The sequence below is a fragment of the Thunnus maccoyii genome, chromosome 16 (genome assembly GCF_910596095.1).
Source record: "Thunnus maccoyii chromosome 16, fThuMac1.1, whole genome shotgun sequence".
Lineage (NCBI taxonomy): Eukaryota > Metazoa > Chordata > Actinopteri > Scombriformes > Scombridae > Thunnus > Thunnus maccoyii.
Genome location: NC_056548.1, coordinates 18,042,291 through 18,060,048, shown reverse-complemented (window position 1 = coordinate 18,060,048; position 17,758 = coordinate 18,042,291). Strand labels below are relative to the sequence as shown.

Below are 17,758 nucleotides of genomic sequence, written 5' to 3'. Positions count from 1 at the left end.
TGCTCTACCCTTTTCTCTCTTGCGTTCTCTGTCTCTCCTTCTCTTTGACAGTGAGATTTTTTTTAGCATTGCTCTCAGCTTTAATCTCCACCACTTTGCCTCCTTTCTGAGCTTGGTATTCAGAAGAGACAGCATGCCACTGAGAACCCATTTTGTCAAGCTCACCCCATAAAAAAAGGAATGAGAAACTAGAATGGACACATAGGGAAAGTGTGTGAGAATCAGAAAATAAGCAAGAGAGACAGTGAGAGTGAGAGGATGAGAGAAATGAAGAGACAAGAGAGAGTAGTAGAGAAAAACCGGTAGACAAGTATCACTGTTAATCAGAAGGCCTGAAGTTGACACTCACAAAGACGGAAGCCTTGGGTCTTTGGCTGCTGCTGCTGTTGTTGCTGGTACGCAGTCTCGCTGTAGACCGTGGTGATGTCTCCTTTCTCACAGCTGTTGTAGCAGCGTCCACTACTACACAACCTGCGGCACATCATGGGAGTGAAGACGATCTTAATGCGGTCCAGGTTGGAGGTAAGGTTGGCCCCTGGAAAACACACACAGACCTGGTTGAGAAGGAACAGCAGCAGAGGTAAACCGGAGACGAGCTGCATCCTTTCTCCGTCAGCCTCACTGTGACACACTCCCAGTCTGGGCAACAGGAGTTTTATAAGTGTGCAAGGGTGTGTGCTGACAGCGGGCCAGTGGCACGCTGCAGCTGAACGAGTGATGCGCCACAGGCCAGCAAATGGGAGAGAGAATACTATTAGGTATCGGGCTAGCCTCCAAGCACTTTATCTACGGGAGAAGGTGTTTCGGATGTGTGTATGTGTGAAAGAGACAAAGAGAGCGTGAGTGCAAGTGAACGTTGTGTAATGGTGGGAAGCTGTTCAACAGCCGTTGCCCTGGTACACAGCTAAAAAACAAGAGAAACTTGAACAGCAGACAGCTGTGTACACTGGATAGTGGATCAGAGGAAGATGAACAAGTGAAAGAGGGATGAAAATTATGAAAGACGAGATCTCATTTCATTTTGTTGTGGGTAGAGGTGCCAAGGTTCAGTTCCTGTCACGTCAGAGAGGTGACAGTGCAGATTTCCAAAGATATCAAAGCATGTAACTGTGCAAATACACAAGTACACACACGCTGCTCATACTCCTCTCCAACAGATGAATGTTTGTGGCCCAGCAGCACACACACATATGCATGCTCATGCAGTGCATGCAGCTTTGATATCAAACTTTGTCTGGTGTGACACAGACTACAAAGGGGGTGGGGTTGGGTGGACAGTGGGAGAAGGGAAGTGCAGCCTGGGATGCTGCCAATTCTTTTCCTTGTGGCTGATGTTCCATTTAGCAATGACACCACAGGATGTGTATGTATGTATTCTAGCCTCACCAGAATGGCTTGTGTTTGTTTTGATGTGGCTAAGGAGAGCATAAATGTTAAGTATACCATGCATGTAGTGAGAACAGATCCAAGTTTTATGATATTCATTTCAGAGCATGCAACAGATACAAAAACTTTTTTACCTGCTGGTGATAATGCATTGTTGAACTGTCCATGTAGCTGGCTGTCGCTGGCTGGCCTGTGAGTGTTAAAGGAGTGTACGTTGCTATGCCCATTTCTGTGTCCGTGCCAGTTCCTGTGCTCATTTCCGTGGCTGTTAGCATAGTTATTGCCACTGGGCAGAGCATTGGAGGTGATAGGCCCAGAGGAAGACGGATAGCGTTTCACAGTGCGGGAGGTCCCGGTCTGCTGAGGGGAGGAGTCAGGGGGTCCCCGTCTCACTTGGGTCCTGTCGATCACATCATCACAAGACCATAAACACATGACCTCAGACAAAAGCTAATGTCCCGCACATATATACACTCAGACAGATACACCCATCACCAACGTATGTGCATCAGCGTGAAATCCATTTAAGCATGGTGAGTATGTGCAACAGAAAATAATATTCCTGAGAGACAAACATGCTGTCTTAGGTCATAACTTGGCTTAATTGATTTTATAGATGAGACACAATGATTTGGAAATAATTTTGTTTTAATTAAATTAATAATACCATATCATTCTTTAAGCACAGGGTTTCTCAACTAACATCTGCTGTAAGTCAGAGAGCCATGACCTTCACTAATTAATGAAAGACTCTGTTTGACATTAAAGACATTTCGTAAGAGAAGATTATTCATCACTGATTAACAAAAAATAAAGTATCAGGCAACCAAAGGGAATAAGATTCACCAGTCCCAGTTTGTGTGTGAGTGCCTGTGTGTGGCTGGTCTGTTTGCCTCGGAGAAATGACTGTGATTAAACACATTAGGTCTTTCCATTAGGACTACAAAACCTTTCCATCACCCATTGTGTCTGCTTGACTAGATTATGAACTCCATGTTCTGTCTGACTGTGGCCAACCAGGGAGCAACATCCTGAGTGTTGCACCAGGCTGGAGGAAGTATTAAAACTAGGGTCGAAGAACAAAGCTCAAACGGGGCTGCGAGGGGCACGTTTTTTACCGGTGAGCATTTGATTTGGGTCAATTACTGAGCCTGTGTTGCACGACCTGGAAGCTGAGCTCACGTGAGCGACCTGGGGGAGGCGCGTGCCTCTCAGACAGACAGAGAGCCAGACAGGCCTACCTGGGCTCTGGAAGTCTAGGAAAGCTTGGGGAGTTCTGGGATTCAGCCCTGTGAAAAACATCTGGATCCCACTGATCTGCTCTGACAGACGGTCAGCAGAGCAAGACAAAGATGAACTAGGCTGGGTAGATCAGAAGAATGCTTCTACAAACCACACCTGTGGCTCTGTGAGGTAATTTAGGCTGTAATCAAACCCTAAATGAGGATATAAACCACACATTAACTGGTTTTAAGCCACACGCCACGTATTTACACACTGAAACCACAGATACACAACAAGAATGAGACAAATAAACACATATGTGCATGCTCTACAAAAATGCATACATGCACACACAATTGAGTACACACACACACGCCCCATCCCAGCTGTGCTAGATGTAGCACAAGCCTATGCATGTCTCTTTATTCACAAACTACATTCCTGTTGCCAAGGGGAACAGGACACTAAATGAGAAGGGGAAAAGGGAGACAAACATTTGATAATGGTCCCTCACGTCATCTTTTTGAAAGACAACAGGCAGCAGCATCTATAGCTGACAGCTGCTGACCTAGATCCTAAATCTTCAGGGCGGGTCCCGGAGATAGGACGTGACACCGGGAAACAAGAGGTGCTTGGGTCAAGGTGGTAAGGATGGACAGGAGGTTGCTATCTCAGCTACACCGTCCACTCCAAATCATGATTGGGTTTTTCCAGCGTTAACGATGACACCTGGCCTGCAAGTATCCTGCCTCACTTCCTGGGCTAAGCCAGATGTTGCTGTTTCTGTCTATCTCACTTTCAACAGCAAAGTGACTTCCTCGCAGCATGAGCTCACCGCTGCCCTCTCTGCCTGCAGATCAGGGGGGCGGTGAGGGCAAGCACGACTCCCTCTGCACGTTTGATGTCATCATTAGGAACTTCAAGGCCCCAGCGATCCAAGGAGGAACAATTCCCCCGCCTTGTTCTGGGTGACTTGAAAGCAATTTTGAAGACCTCTGCCAAGATTACATGGAACATGGTTTGAACTTACAGATGGAAAAATGTTTTGGGTATCAAATGATGGTCCATACAGTTTTAATTAAATCACTGATGGACCTGGTAAGAGAGCTGCTGAATGAGCATATGGTGCAAAGACAGAAACAAGGCAATCTGTTAAAAATGAGAGGGAAAATATATTGAATTTACAGAATTTGACTTTATTTCTGATGCTGTTTGCTTCCAAGCTTATATCTACAAGTTGTAAGTGGAGTCCTCAATATTACAGTAGGTTCGTCTTGACTCTACTCTTATCAGTATTTTTATATTACTAATGCATGTATAATGTGAACCTTATCGCTCCCAGTGAATTATCACCCAACTCTGCATTTCCCCTCTACTCAACTTAGCTCATAGTTTTGGTTCTACGGTGCACATCTTTACTAATTTGATTTATAGACACAGGCAGCTCTTTTCAGCAAAAAAAGACTTTCATAAACCCACCATATGCTACCTGACTGCTGCACCAAAAAACAGAAAGATTTAGCAACTTTGGTGACAAGAGTGGAGCATTTATCAGGTAAAGAGCCATGTATATCCCCCAGACTTTACTGAAGAGCAAAACCAGAACTAAAAGGAAATGAATATTGAACTTACAATGGCCAGGTGGCAAGAAACACAACTCTAAATTAGTCTCATGATTATACTGCAACTTTATAAGGTAGCTTGTTGCCCTGCCCCCAGCGACCCAAAAATATCAATTAGGAAGATTCATACCACCCTCATGTTTATGTGTTAAGCTGAAATGATAGTTTCCGCATCTGAAAGTCCGTGAGGGTCTGCTGGGGTCCGTGTGAGGTACAGAGGTACAGAGCTGGAGCCAGGAAGTGGTTAGTACAGCATAAAGTTGTCCAAAGTCCAAAAATACACCTTCCAGCACCTGTAAAGCTCATTTATACAACTTGTTTCTTTAATCTACACAAACAGAAATTTAAAATCTACAGTTTGTGGTTCTCCGTGCTACAACTATTTCTTGACAAACAACAGTTTATGTATCCACCTATCAGCTGTAGCCACTGCTTCCTTGGCAACATCAGTGCAACAAGACTCATTCGCCAAGAAACAGTCACAGCAGATAACTCCTGCAAAAACCAAACAAACAAAATATGTCCTAATTTGTGAGCTTTCGATGTGTTGGCAGGAGTGTTTTTGAATTTAGAGAGCCAGACTAGTTGTTTTCCCCTGCTTCCATACTTTATGCAAAAGTTTTAGCTGGCTCTAGCTCCACATACTAACCCAGACATGACAGTATCAATCCTCTCATCTAACTCGGAAAGAAAAAGAGTAAGTGTATTTTAAAAATGCTGGACATATCTTTTAATTAAATACAGCAATGACCAAAGAAAAAGCATTATAGACATCCATGAATCCATGATGTTGAAATCATGAGTCCAAATAACGTTTTATCATTTAGACACATTGATTACATTAGGGAGACACACTTGCATTAAGTGTAAGACTTGTATTTCTTAAGCTCAGAACATGTGCTCAATAATTATATTCAAACAGAAACAATCAATTCTATTGCGCCGATAAATCTCAGTCCAAACACTTGATCAAAGCTTCAGTTTATGTCTGATAGCAAAGGAGGTCTCCGACTAAGACATAAAGCCATTGGCGCTGTCCACTTCCACTCATCATCATTCATTCATGTATGGAAAGCAATTAGAACTAAACCTCATCACATTTAAGGAAATTACAAATCACAGAGATAGCCAAGAATCAACACTGTGCATGAAACAACACTATAAAGCTTCCAATATGTTGCAAAACTATTACTTGGCACTATTGCTCCTTATCTTTGAACTCATGGCGGCATTACGGCATGTGAATATTAGGCTAATTCTCATGAAGGCATGATAGGCAGCATGTATGGCAGTTCCAACAGTGCCTCTTGACCCAGATGAGCTGGAGAGGAGGTCGTTTTTCAGAGCAAACAGCACACAGTCAAGCATTGTGAAAACAAAAGCCAGGTCCAAGAACTGGAGGCACAGTCAAAAACCATCTGAATCTCTGAGCTTCTGCCGATCCTGTACATGAACCATGCTGTTAATAGTGCCCAAAGAATTACACTGCCAAGCAAAATGCTAGGTGTACTTTGAAGTTTATGATGAGAGTGTGTTGAGGGGAAGGGGGTGTTTTGTGGTGAAATTCCGTTAGGTGGCTTTGTTGAAGTGCCAGAAAACCCCATACTCAGGGCTTGGAAAACACCGCTCCCCATCATCCTAGTGGTTCCACTGGAAAACAGCAGGGTCTTAGATAGATGGGGAAATTCTGGATTTATCTGTTGATTCTGTTCACCCAAAACATTCACACACACACCCACACATAGACACACACACACACACACACACACACACTCATACATGTAGTGACCCAGATCCTCAGGAATTGTTTACATCTTAAACCATCTCCGTAGCCTACTCTGCATGACGAGCCCAGAACAGTGTTTATGTGAAACACAGCGCAGTAACGTATGGACCACAGCTGATTCATTCACTAACAGCTCAGTGTGGGTGCTTTCATTATCTTCTGTCTCTGTAATTTTCCATATGAAATGAAGCTTATTTGTCAGGTACAACTAATGTATTTCAGACAGAGAACCTAGTTTTTCTTGGCTTACAGTAGGATGCCAAGTAGGATGGAAAGAGGTACTGGATTGTGATATAAATGGTTTTCACCAGCCCTCTCAGCACTTGACACTCAACACAAGTCTACCTTGGCAAAGCTCATTTTTCATTTTGATTTGTTTGAGAATACCAAAGTCTGAACCCACATCTAATGGCTTGGATTGTTGGCTTATGGCAGCTAATGCAGAAAATAGACTGATATGAAGAGCTTGTCTGGAAGTTGGATGGAGCCATTTGGCTTTGAACAGACTGTCTAAACAAGACAGTCTGACAGCAGGCAGAAGTGTCTGGCATGAGCATCCCAATCTGGGTCACATCGCACCATCTGATAGCTCCCAGCTTTGTCACTTCGCCCCATCACAGTTCTCTTTGTGTTGGACTGGATATGACCTCCAGAGCGACGAGTGGCAATCCTCTGGAACCATCGGTAGGTTTACAACCAATCAACACAAGACTCACTCTATCCTGCAAAGGAAAATCGAGTCATTATTCTTTTTATTTAAACAAAATGTTTAATGGTTCCATTTACCTCTTTCCAAGAGGCAGCCTCAGCCAAAACCCCTTATTACATAAGAGCTGCACATAATTAGGGCAATTTGAAGGCTACTTGGTAAATGGGAGAGTAAATGATGGTCATCAAAGACCAAGTGTAAATCAAAGTTTACACACATTCATCTCATTCAGAGAATGCGTTAAAGACTATTGTTCATTTCAAAGCTTGCGCTCCTATATGCAGATCATCAGTCTAACTGGAGGGAACAGCAGAAATCTAAAAAATTGTGCAAACAGCAGCTAAAACAATGAGAACTTTGTACTGCTCAACCACTGCAAACACTGTTGGCAACAAAGGAGGAGAAGATTTATGAGTGTATTGGGGACATTCAGTCAAAGAAGCAGCACTGAGATCTATACAGAGCACTATGTAAGGGGTACGAACAGTTTTTGGATGCAACAAAGCATATTGGCCCTATTCCAAAGCTTTTAAGTGTTTCAAGTGTCAAAGTAACAGATTTAGATTCAGATGGTCTGTGATAAAAGAATATACCCAGAGCACAAACACTATATTTTTCATAGGAGGCACCATTAGACCACCACTGGGAACATATTGAAGTGGACAGAGATCATGTGTATTTCTGTTCTTGATTTTAGGTTTAAGAATGTCAAGAGAGAGATGTTTTTCAGAAAAAGGCTTTACAACAGATGGTGCTCCATTTCACAGGCTAAAGCTTGCAGACAAGGAAGGAGAGTGCAGACTGCTGAAACTACTCCCGGGAGGTGTTATTCAAGAACATTAGCAAAGACATACACACTTGACTCTTGTTCATGTTTTGCTATTCAAAGCCCAACAGTGTTATGAATCTCTGTGACATCCAAAACATTAACCACGATGTAGCTAGGAAAAGAGAAAACATTCTAGATTAGGAGTCAAGATGATATCGTAGGTTGACTGGGATTCCTGTTGCCAAGTATGACATGTTTTGTTCAGGATTTGATTTAGCAAAAAGTAAGCTTTTATATCTGATACTTGATAAAAAATTAATTACTAATTGGATATTTTAAGCCTATTTTGTTTTTACTTTGAGAAGATGGGGTTGCTTTCCCATATTTGATCTAGCACTCCAAGCCCACAGGAAAAGAGGGGAAAAGTTGAATTCAGAATTCGGTCTGTCTTAACAGTCTTGGTGTATTTTAGGAGGTGAAAGAAGTCTCTGCGGGCTGAGAAAGAGTTATTCCTTTCTTATCCATCCAGTCAGTGCACCAAGCCATCTGTACCACCAGTGGTCAAACCCCACTGTGGTCACATATCTCATTTCTCAGGCTTTATGCAGAACGCCTTCATCCATTCATCATTCACCACTGAGGTCCGTGTGTGTTTCTTTCAATAAAATTCTGAGGTCTGATCCTTAGCATGCACCAATAAATATCATATCCAATCCCAGGGGCATTTTCATTACACTGTTGTTGTGTGTTCCTCATGGCAACAAGGTCATGTAAAAGCATGGTGGTACAGTTTGTGTTCATTGGAAGTTCAAAAATAACTCAACACCAGCCTCTGTCACAGTAAAATCTGACCTTAAATTACAGCTTTTTGTGAATGTTTAATCTCTGGTAGTAAATGTTTAAACCTCCAAAGTCTTGGCTATATTCACAACTTGTTTTGCAAGCTAATTCTGCACTTGAGAGGCTTGCACGTCAAATCTGCATTACTATTGATGCTGTTTTAAAAGAATAATTTGAAATTTTGGAAAGCACACTTATTAGCTTTCTTTCTGGGGGTTAAAAGAGAAGATTGATAGTAATGTCTATGCAGTAAATATGAAGGGGCTGTTACTGACGTGGTTGGACAACAACATGTTGAACGAACTCATTCTTGTTGTAGCATAACATACCCCTTACCTTACAATAAAGACTTGGAACAGTGGGAAGCAGCTAGCCTGGCTCTGTCCAAAGGTAACAAAATCAACCTTCCAGCACCAAGCCTAACACATTATATTTCATGTGTTTAATTCATACAAAACCCAATTATATAAATGACAAGTTGTGAATAGTCAAAATAGAGGGAAAAATAAAAAACGCTTGGAAATTAGAGCCAAAGTTGCCGGCAGTGCCAGTAGTCCATTATATGTCCCATACTAAACTAGGAATAACAGAAAACACCAGCACAGAAACATGTGCAGGGCTTTAACGATAAGCTTCTTTCTCCTGAAACAAGGACAAGTTCTTCTCATATACGTGGCCGCATAAGGCCAAACATCAGTGAGCAATTAAGGCCCAGTCTTTCTTTGATAACATCTCTAGTCATTATGACTTGGATAATTGTAGGTCCTGGCAGAATATTTCCCCTTGTGAAAATCTGGGTGTGTCTGAGGGCTTATCGCACCAGCCATGGAGGCTGGATTAAATCATGCTCTCTCTGTCTGGACGGCCTTCCAGGAATCTCGCTAGTAGCAGCCAGGGCCTGGGTGAAATGAATTACAGTGGGGTTGGATTGATTCAGAAAGCTTTTTTTTTCCTCCCCCCAGGGGATGAGGCTTATATTAGAGCAACAACTGGGCCTAACGCAGAATGGAAAGCAGCAAAGGTTCTTGAGAAATTTATTTAGCAAAGACTGTTATTTGGATCAGTCAAAGTGCTACACAGACAAATGAAGAGATTAAGTTCCACTTAATTTTATAGGTATAATTTCCCCCACTGCCTGCATGAAAATAGATTTTCTGTAAATTTGACCTCATTGAGGTTTTCAGACATTACATGATCAAAACATATGACTACTCCCGTCTACTCAATCACAGGCCAAAAGCTGTGAAATAAACAGTTCCCTTTTCATCTCCAGGGGGGCAATTGCAGTGCCAACCTGTCTGTTTTCACCTTTAGCATTTATAAATTGAATTTTCCAAGCTACAAGAGATCCAGAAGGGCCTGATTCTGGATAGAAGTAAAGCAATGTGGTTGCTGTGGTTCAGGGGCCAGAATCAAAATGCCTGGAGACATGGTGAGCTGAGAGGCCATTCAATACTCTCCAGTTTATTGTAGTTGTTCTGATCATTCACTCAGTAAAATGCCACAAGACAGTTCAGCAGGAAGAGCCATTACAAAGTGCTGACTGAGGCTATGCCTACGCTGGCCAGTGTCATATGTCAGACTGCTCTGACAACAGGCCAAAGAGGGTTTCCAATAAGTGAGGTGATTGAGGAAGCTTTTGAACGGGCCTGTAACGTCGGTTTGAAAAGCAATAAAAACTTTGCCGGAGGTTTGCAGAGAACATGAGGGAAAAATGCACGATCAAGAAGGCCAACACAAAGTTAGGTTTTCACATCTAGATATTAAAGAAACAAGAAATTCATATGTGTGGAGGTTTGAGCTGTTAGATGTGTCCATTTGTCGCTTTTGGAGCTGGAAGTTGAGATCTACTGCATTGCTCAGGCCCACAGGAACCCCTCCATCCTGACATCTGAATGGATTAACTGGTCCCATGCACAGACATACTGCTAATTTATGCTTTCAACACCATGCCCCATATCTGGGAGATGAGCCTGATTGATGCTGTCTCCATCTGCCTCAGCTCCGGAGCTGGAGGCTGGAGTGCATTCTGGGATAGGCGCCCCTCTTCCTATAACTGCAGTACAATATTTGTCCCTCTGACAGCTGCATCTGCACAGTCCTGCTTGATGAGTAGGATTTGGCTGAAGATGCTGGGCCCGCTGGCAGTGCGGCACAGACAGCGTGTTTCGGACGAGGCTTTGGAGAGTTGGGATGGAGAGAGAGAGAGAAAGACATATCTGTCCCACGCTGAGTGCTGAGTTCTCTATGGTCCTTTGTTCCCTCTGGCCTAGCAGGAAGCCAAACACTCATGGGACTCGTTTGGCTCTGTATTTGTAGAAAGAAACACACCAACTCTTCCTGGCCTGGCTCAGTCAATATTGTTGTGTTAAGCTTCCTCAAATTCAAAAAATCTACCGCACATTTAGGCTGTCTTCCACGCACATGTTACAACATATGCTGAATCAATCTTTGTTCATATTCTACAATCATATCTTATACAAAATTAAACGTTTCCTTTCTTTTTCCAGCCTGTGGAGGGTTCACCTGAGGACAGTGTGGCCTCCACAGCTGAGTCTGCACTCTGTCATGTTGATGTTAAACCCACAGTAGCAGAGGTACACAATGTCCCCCCCAATACCACAAAACCATAGTAGAGGATGTCCAGCCATGTTCCGGAAAGCCCTTTCCCATTCATATCACAAGTGAAAATGCTCACAAGAGACCAGGGTCAGGGCAAAGGTCAAGTTTGTGGCACCAGCACACAAGACAAACATGCCTGCAATCCACAAGCAGAAAGCCAGTTAACCTGACCCCATTCAAGTTCATTCCCACTCTACCCACGCAGGGATAGAAATCACAACTCTAGACACATGGTCATTTGCCTGGTTTGGAGAGGAGTTAGAGCCTATTCAGAAGAGAGCAGCACATACAACCTGTGGGAATTACCCATTGACTGTATATAAATATGGACGTCATGACAGCTCCCCAAAAGTGAAGCTGAAACATCTCGATCGCCCCCTGCTGGCTGGTTGCAGTATAGGTCATAAATCCCGCCCCCTCCATGTTAGCGGATGGGCCATGAGCCAAACTAAAAAATCAAAGTACATATGGAATATATTTTTCCCAACGATGGTTTCTGTCATTTTAGGTAGTTCTTAACACGCTGATGTTTGTTCAAGTGCTTATTTTTCTGATAAGTCTGTTTTTAATAAGTTATTTGATGATATGAAAAGGGGGTGTGACGTCGTGATTGACAGCTGTGACAGCCGCACTCAAACCTCCATCAGGCAGTGGATGAGGGGTCATGTCCCATGGCCCATTATCCCGCTTCCCAACTCTACTGTGCAGACTCTGGCTCCAAATGACATCACACAAGCAAGATGGCAGCTCCCAGAAAGGAGATATTTTGGCTTCACTTTTGCATAGCGGTAGAAAGTGGAGACGCATCATCCATCTTTATATACAGTCAATGGAATTACCCTGCACTTTACCCCTCTACTCTACTTTAGCCTGACTCCCCATCTGCAGGCCTCCTATGTTTTGGCAGTGGCCGAAAAGGGAGATAAGAGGATGATTCTGGACACGTCCTCTTTGAGTAGCAAAGCAGACTGCCAGGTGGTACAGTAGAAAAACTTTCCCAGGCTGAATGATATATATTTTAGTCTTAAGAACACACATATCTGATCAAAGTCAAAGGCATCAAGAGTATTATGAGATGGAAAGCTACTGTGGGATTTGGCCTACTCTCTTAAATTTATTATCCTCTCAACTGAGTTATGAGAAACTTGTTAAAGTGAATTTCCACTCCCGCCTTTCAGTGTAAATGATCCTATTTTATTCAATCTCTGCATTGCTGTTACACTTGATACCTTAAATTCTTCTGTGATCTTTACTACCAAGAGCACTGCTGGTGACAATAAAATAATATTTCCATACAGGTGCTGGGGTCACCTACAGGGTTTTAACAGCGGCTCCCATCAGTGCTGGTGGTGTGGTTTGTCTGGAGTGGGAGTGAAAGCAAACAGTGATCCATGATTAACATAGAGAACTCCCACTATGACCACAGTTTCCTCTGAGGAACGGCTGTGTGGCTATGTGCAAAGCCTTGAGTCAACAAGCCACACAACCACCAGGCCGATTAGTCACCAGGCAAATGGTGGGACAGATACAAGCAAAACAGTTCATGCAGAGAAAGACGTATGTATCACCCTCTTAAGGGTCGTTCTGCTTCATGGAACTGGGAGTTTTTGGTTTTCTTCAACATCTCAATATGTTACTGGGTGTGACCAAATTTGTCATCACTGAAGCAAATTGCACTTTGCACAATTGTACAGAGCAATTACTGTTTTAAGCATGGGCCAAAACACTGATGCAAATTAAATTTAAAACATTTTAAATAAATAACCAGTGGTGAAATGGGGGTACACAGATCCAACTCTCTCTCTTCCGATACTGTTTCCAATACCTCAACTGCGGATCTCACTGCCAATACCAAGTATCTATCCCATACCAGTTTTTTTCCCAAATTTAAGGCTAGGGGTTACTGTGGCTCTTAAAACTGTATCGGCGGTCAGCTTCAATGAATGTAACTGATCATGGAAACACTGAATCAGTTTTTAATGTAGATCAGTATGGCCCACACAAGATCCACTTAATAAAGTCAGTGCCTGTGTCAATAGTGATCTAGTGTATTAGATCGGTGCATCTCTAGTGATGAATTATATTTACATTGGCCAAGTAACTACAATTCATCCCCAGTGATAATTACAATTTATCCACCTACTTTCTCTACCAAAGTGTTGTACTGTCGTATTGTGTCCTCAACTATCATATCATGTTGTACTGTCCCATCATACTCTATAAGTATCAGATCATATTGTATATTGTATTGTATATCATCCTATTGTATGTATCAATACGATTGTATCATATCAAATGGAATCAAATCACATTGTATTGCAATCACTGTCACAACACATAATCACTTCACTTGAAGGGGGGGTTATTTTCCCATTTTTTGTGACAAATTGGTATGCTCACTGTATGTTTATGAGACACATTGTTAATTTTCTTTATTCCTCTAAACTTGTTTGGTTTCACCTAAAGACAGTTGGTTCCAGAGCTCCACAGTAACCTCTAATGAAACAGGTTTGAGGTTCACTAAAATAACAATAGCATTATTCAAGTTCCACCGTATTGATTGGCTGGCAATATTGTTGCCTCTGTCCTTTGGGGGCAAAATGATTTAGATGCTGAAGATTGATTGCCCTGTGTTAAAAAAATGCAAGGGGCTGTGCTGTTTCAGCTACTGGTGAGATGGTAAAATACGAACTAGAAAGGCCAGTTTGAGTAATAGATCCATGAGTTTGAAGATTTATCAAAAGTCAAAATATTGCACAGCAGTTTACAACTTTGGAAAGTTATCCTCCATCTTAAGGATTACAAAGGTAAACTTTAGAAGTAACCTATGCACTTGCATGGATTCTTTGTGGGTAGCGGTGGGGACGCATCCTATTTCTTTATTAGGCTGTGATAGTAGAGTCTCCCAGTTGGGTTCAAATGGTGTCTCAACCCCTAAGCCATAGGGGTACCCCGCAAAAAACAACTTTTTGACTGATGATCCTGCACTGTGGCTATGCAGTGGGCTTCGTTTTTTCACGCAGAAAATGTAGAAACAGAATATCATTACCTTTTCCCAGTTGTGACATCGCAATGAGGGGCTTGTATGAATGATGAAATTTCATCACATCACAAAGTTGGTGAAGCACTGAGGAGTACCATCTCTGTGCTTTAACAGAAGCTAAATAACATCTATAACTGCAAAATCCAACCCAAGATTAGACAATTCCTGTTTTCCATAATACAGCCTCTTGAATGATTAGTCATCATGATGTGCAGAAGAGCCAAGTTATTCATCTAGTCATCATATTTCAGTTCCAGTTAAAAAACCATGATAACTTGACTGTACAGCTCTGTTGTCAAGATAGGTGCTGCCAACCTTCTTTAGTCTGATTATGTAACAGAGACCAGAGAGAGATGACCTTTGTAGGGATGACCTGCACACTGTGCACACATCCTGCTCTGCCCTGCTCTGTTTCCTGCAGAGGACTGATGTCAGAGAATAGTGGGGGTGTGGAGTTGATATGAAGGACTCATAGGAGGTGGTGAATACGTCCTCTATGCGTTATCACTGTTCCAGCTCAGCCAGGAGTGTTCACCACTGGCCCTGACCTTCATACTGGGAGCTGACAGACTAGCTGTGATCTACAGGATCTTGTGCTGACAGGGACAAGCCTTTCACTACTGCTGAGCACAGCACTCACAGGAAACGCTGGGTTACAGTGGAACGCATTTGTTCCACGGTAAAGACAGTACAGGTCTGAAGAGGAAACAGTTATTTGTTTGCCAGCTGCATATAGGATGTACCTATTTTAAATTTTACAGTTTTAATCCTACAGAACCAGCACATGGGACATTTGGGACACAGTTGAAAGGGTCAGAGGAGAGGTAGAAGACTGGAGACAGGAACACAAGAAGAGGGAGTAGGCACAAAATTGTGTTCCAATATCCCAGAATCCCACTGTATATAAGGCTCCTCATGTGTTTTGTCCATCCCACCAAGACTTTTACTCTAGGCTGTCATTCTTAAATGTGCTGGATTCATTCAGTGGGACTATTCATGATTTACATTCATATTCTCTAAAATAACATTTTAGAGGGCAGCTGTGCCCAGACAGGGCTGACAACATGTCAGTTGTCATTAGATTCTGAGAGAAATTCCATCTGAGCTAAAGTTGGGTAGATTTGTCACCATTGATGTGGCCAATATGAAAGGAGAAAGCGATGTAGAAAGGATAAAATACTCTTTGCACTAAGTCAATTTAGTAGCTGTTCTGGAGCTTTCAATCATATTACATAATTCTTGACAGCAGACGGAGTTTGTCCAGTTGTCATGGTATTATAGATACTCCAATTTCATTTTAGACTTCTCTTCCAAGTTGAGACTGAAAGTTCATTCTTGACCTTGGAACAGCAGTTGAAAAAATAGTCTTACCCCCCAATAATCTTTTGTTTGGTTAAAAATGCCAGTGAAAATTTAGACTCTAGAGGGTTTCTGACTGCTGCTGGCCTGGGCAGGGTACCTTCAAAGCATTTTAATGTTTCACTTGTGAAATGGACCTTGTCCATTTTGAGTTGATGTTTACATTTTGGTGAGCTCATTAGGAATTTTAAATCCTAAAAAATATGTCTCTGATTATTTCGGTATACTGTTGGGTAAATGCCAAAAAAGACTGGTGGAGTCTATGTCTATAATAGAGCTAGCTATATTAACTTATTACAGATATATTGGTATTGTTGTGTGAGCCTATAAGAAACAGGAAACTGCAGTAAGGAAATTGCAATGATATGTTTGAGGTAGAGCTGCAACAATTAGTCTATTCAAACAACAGAAAATCAAAAAACCTACAAACACCAACGATTTTGATAATCGATTTATCACTTTGAGTCGCTATTTAAGAAAAAATACACAAATTCTCCCATTCCAGCTTCTCAAATGTGAATATTTTCTAGTTTCTTTAGTCTTTTATAATAGTAAACTGAGTATCTTTGGGTAATGGACTGTTGCTTGCAACAAAACAAGACATTTGAGGTTGCACCTTGGGCTTTGGGATATTTTTCACTGTTTTCTGACATTTTATTAACCAGAAAACTAATTGATAATGTTAACTGCAGCCTGAGTTTGAGGTTATTTAGAAACACTGTTGCTATGGCATTGACTGTTCACTAGAGAGCACTAATACATTTTTTCTTCAACTGTCCAGCTCACTACACGTCTCGGTGACAATTCTTTAAAAAATTTAAGGGATCCTTATCAAAATTTGGTATGTGTTTATGTAAAAGAATGACTATCGGCCGATATATAAGTCTTGGATTTTTTAAAATTCCAAAATACTGATATCAGTTTCAGCCTATAAATCCAGAATTGGTTGGGCTGTTGACTGATATGATATGATATGATATGATATGATATGATATGATATGATATGATATGATATGATATGATATGATATGATATTGCTGGTAACATGTAGACACTTGGGAAATTCTGAAATCCCCTTATTCCAGAACTGAGTCAACAGTTTAGTAAAAAACACTTAACCTCTAACAGAGTACCCAAACCACAAAATCTCCTTTGGTTGCTCAATGCCTAATCAAAAAAGACTGTTCCTAGCCACACAAGTTTTAGGTGCTGGCCTGCTGAAAATTGAGTTAAGCATCATCGTCACTGAGATGTTGACAAACCTCTTAAAGTTGACCGCAGACACTACTTTTTCCCTGCCTGCCGCCTGCTGACATGTACACACAGTGGGGTTTCATAACTGTGAGCCAGAATTGACTGGACAGTAAGACGTGAGGCCAAGTAGCAGGTCTGGGCATTGGAAAGTTTAACAGATCCTAGACTACAATCTGGACTTTAAACTAGTGCTGTCACCTTACCTTGTCCCAGTAGACAGCTCACTTTCTCTCTCTGATTGCTGCTTTCTCTTATTATCATTCTTTACTGTTCTTTCCCTGCTTGTCTGTTTCATTCCTTCTCCACACTATTTCTTGTTCTTGGCGCCTCTTGACAGGCTGGGTCAGTAACAGGGTGCTGCTGACATAACAAGCCAAATCTGCTCCAAGACAGACATATATAGTACCTCGCACCTTCTCTAGTAGGGAGAAATGAAAGGAGACTAGCTGGGTGCTACATGTATAGGGTGACCTTTGCACCCTGGGTATATAAGTAGGAGATAGAACAACATGATATATCTGAACCCCAGCGTCTGTCCTCCCACTCCTCTTCTTACTCACTCTTAATTGAGCCTAGTTGGCACCGGTGTTTGTCTCTCTATCTCACTCTCACTCTATGACCTCACATTGCTCGTGCTTTCCTGGCTTTGGAAACAGTGGAACCTCAACCTGATATATGATACCAAGACTTGCATCCACCACTTCTCCAGGGGGAGCACTGTTCCACCCCTAAAAGATCATTCTGGGCCAAGACAATGCAGACCATTTGCTGCTCCTTCACAAGGGCTGAGCTTTAATGTGCATTACACAAGCACTCAATACCTTCCTGGAAGTACCAATGAAACAGACTAGTGACTAATGTTTCAATGAAAACATTTTACAATTTTGGCAAATGTTTTCATACTGACCAGCAAATTTCAAGAGAAATCTGTATACTCCATTACAACAACTAGGCTAATAACTGGATTAGTCAGAACTGTATCCTTGGAAATTCCGCACTCCAGTAGAGGGAAATGGCTCATCTTGAACTTAACAACACTTCTTGTTAACAGTTAGTCAGCTTCAGCAGAAGCATGAAAGGTGAACACAATCATAGTAAGGGCATGTGTGACTCAAGAACAGAGTCTGCTTCTTACAATGTTTAA

The 17,758-nt window shown here is 42.0% G+C and overlaps 1 protein-coding gene across 2 annotated transcripts in view; it reads right to left on the bottom strand.

The window, feature by feature from the left end:
• Positions 1-17,758, bottom strand: part of LOC121880933 (latent-transforming growth factor beta-binding protein 2-like) — an 83,975-nt gene that overhangs the window by 48,286 nt on the left and 17,931 nt on the right. For both annotated transcript variants that reach the window (XM_042388568.1, XM_042388569.1), the window contains exons 4-5: positions 1,521-1,786; positions 350-535 (exon numbers count right to left, since the gene is read on the bottom strand). In XM_042388568.1, the coding sequence (XP_042244502.1) occupies positions 350-535; positions 1,521-1,786 (452 nt within the window). The remainder of the gene's footprint in view (positions 1-349; positions 536-1,520; positions 1,787-17,758) is intronic.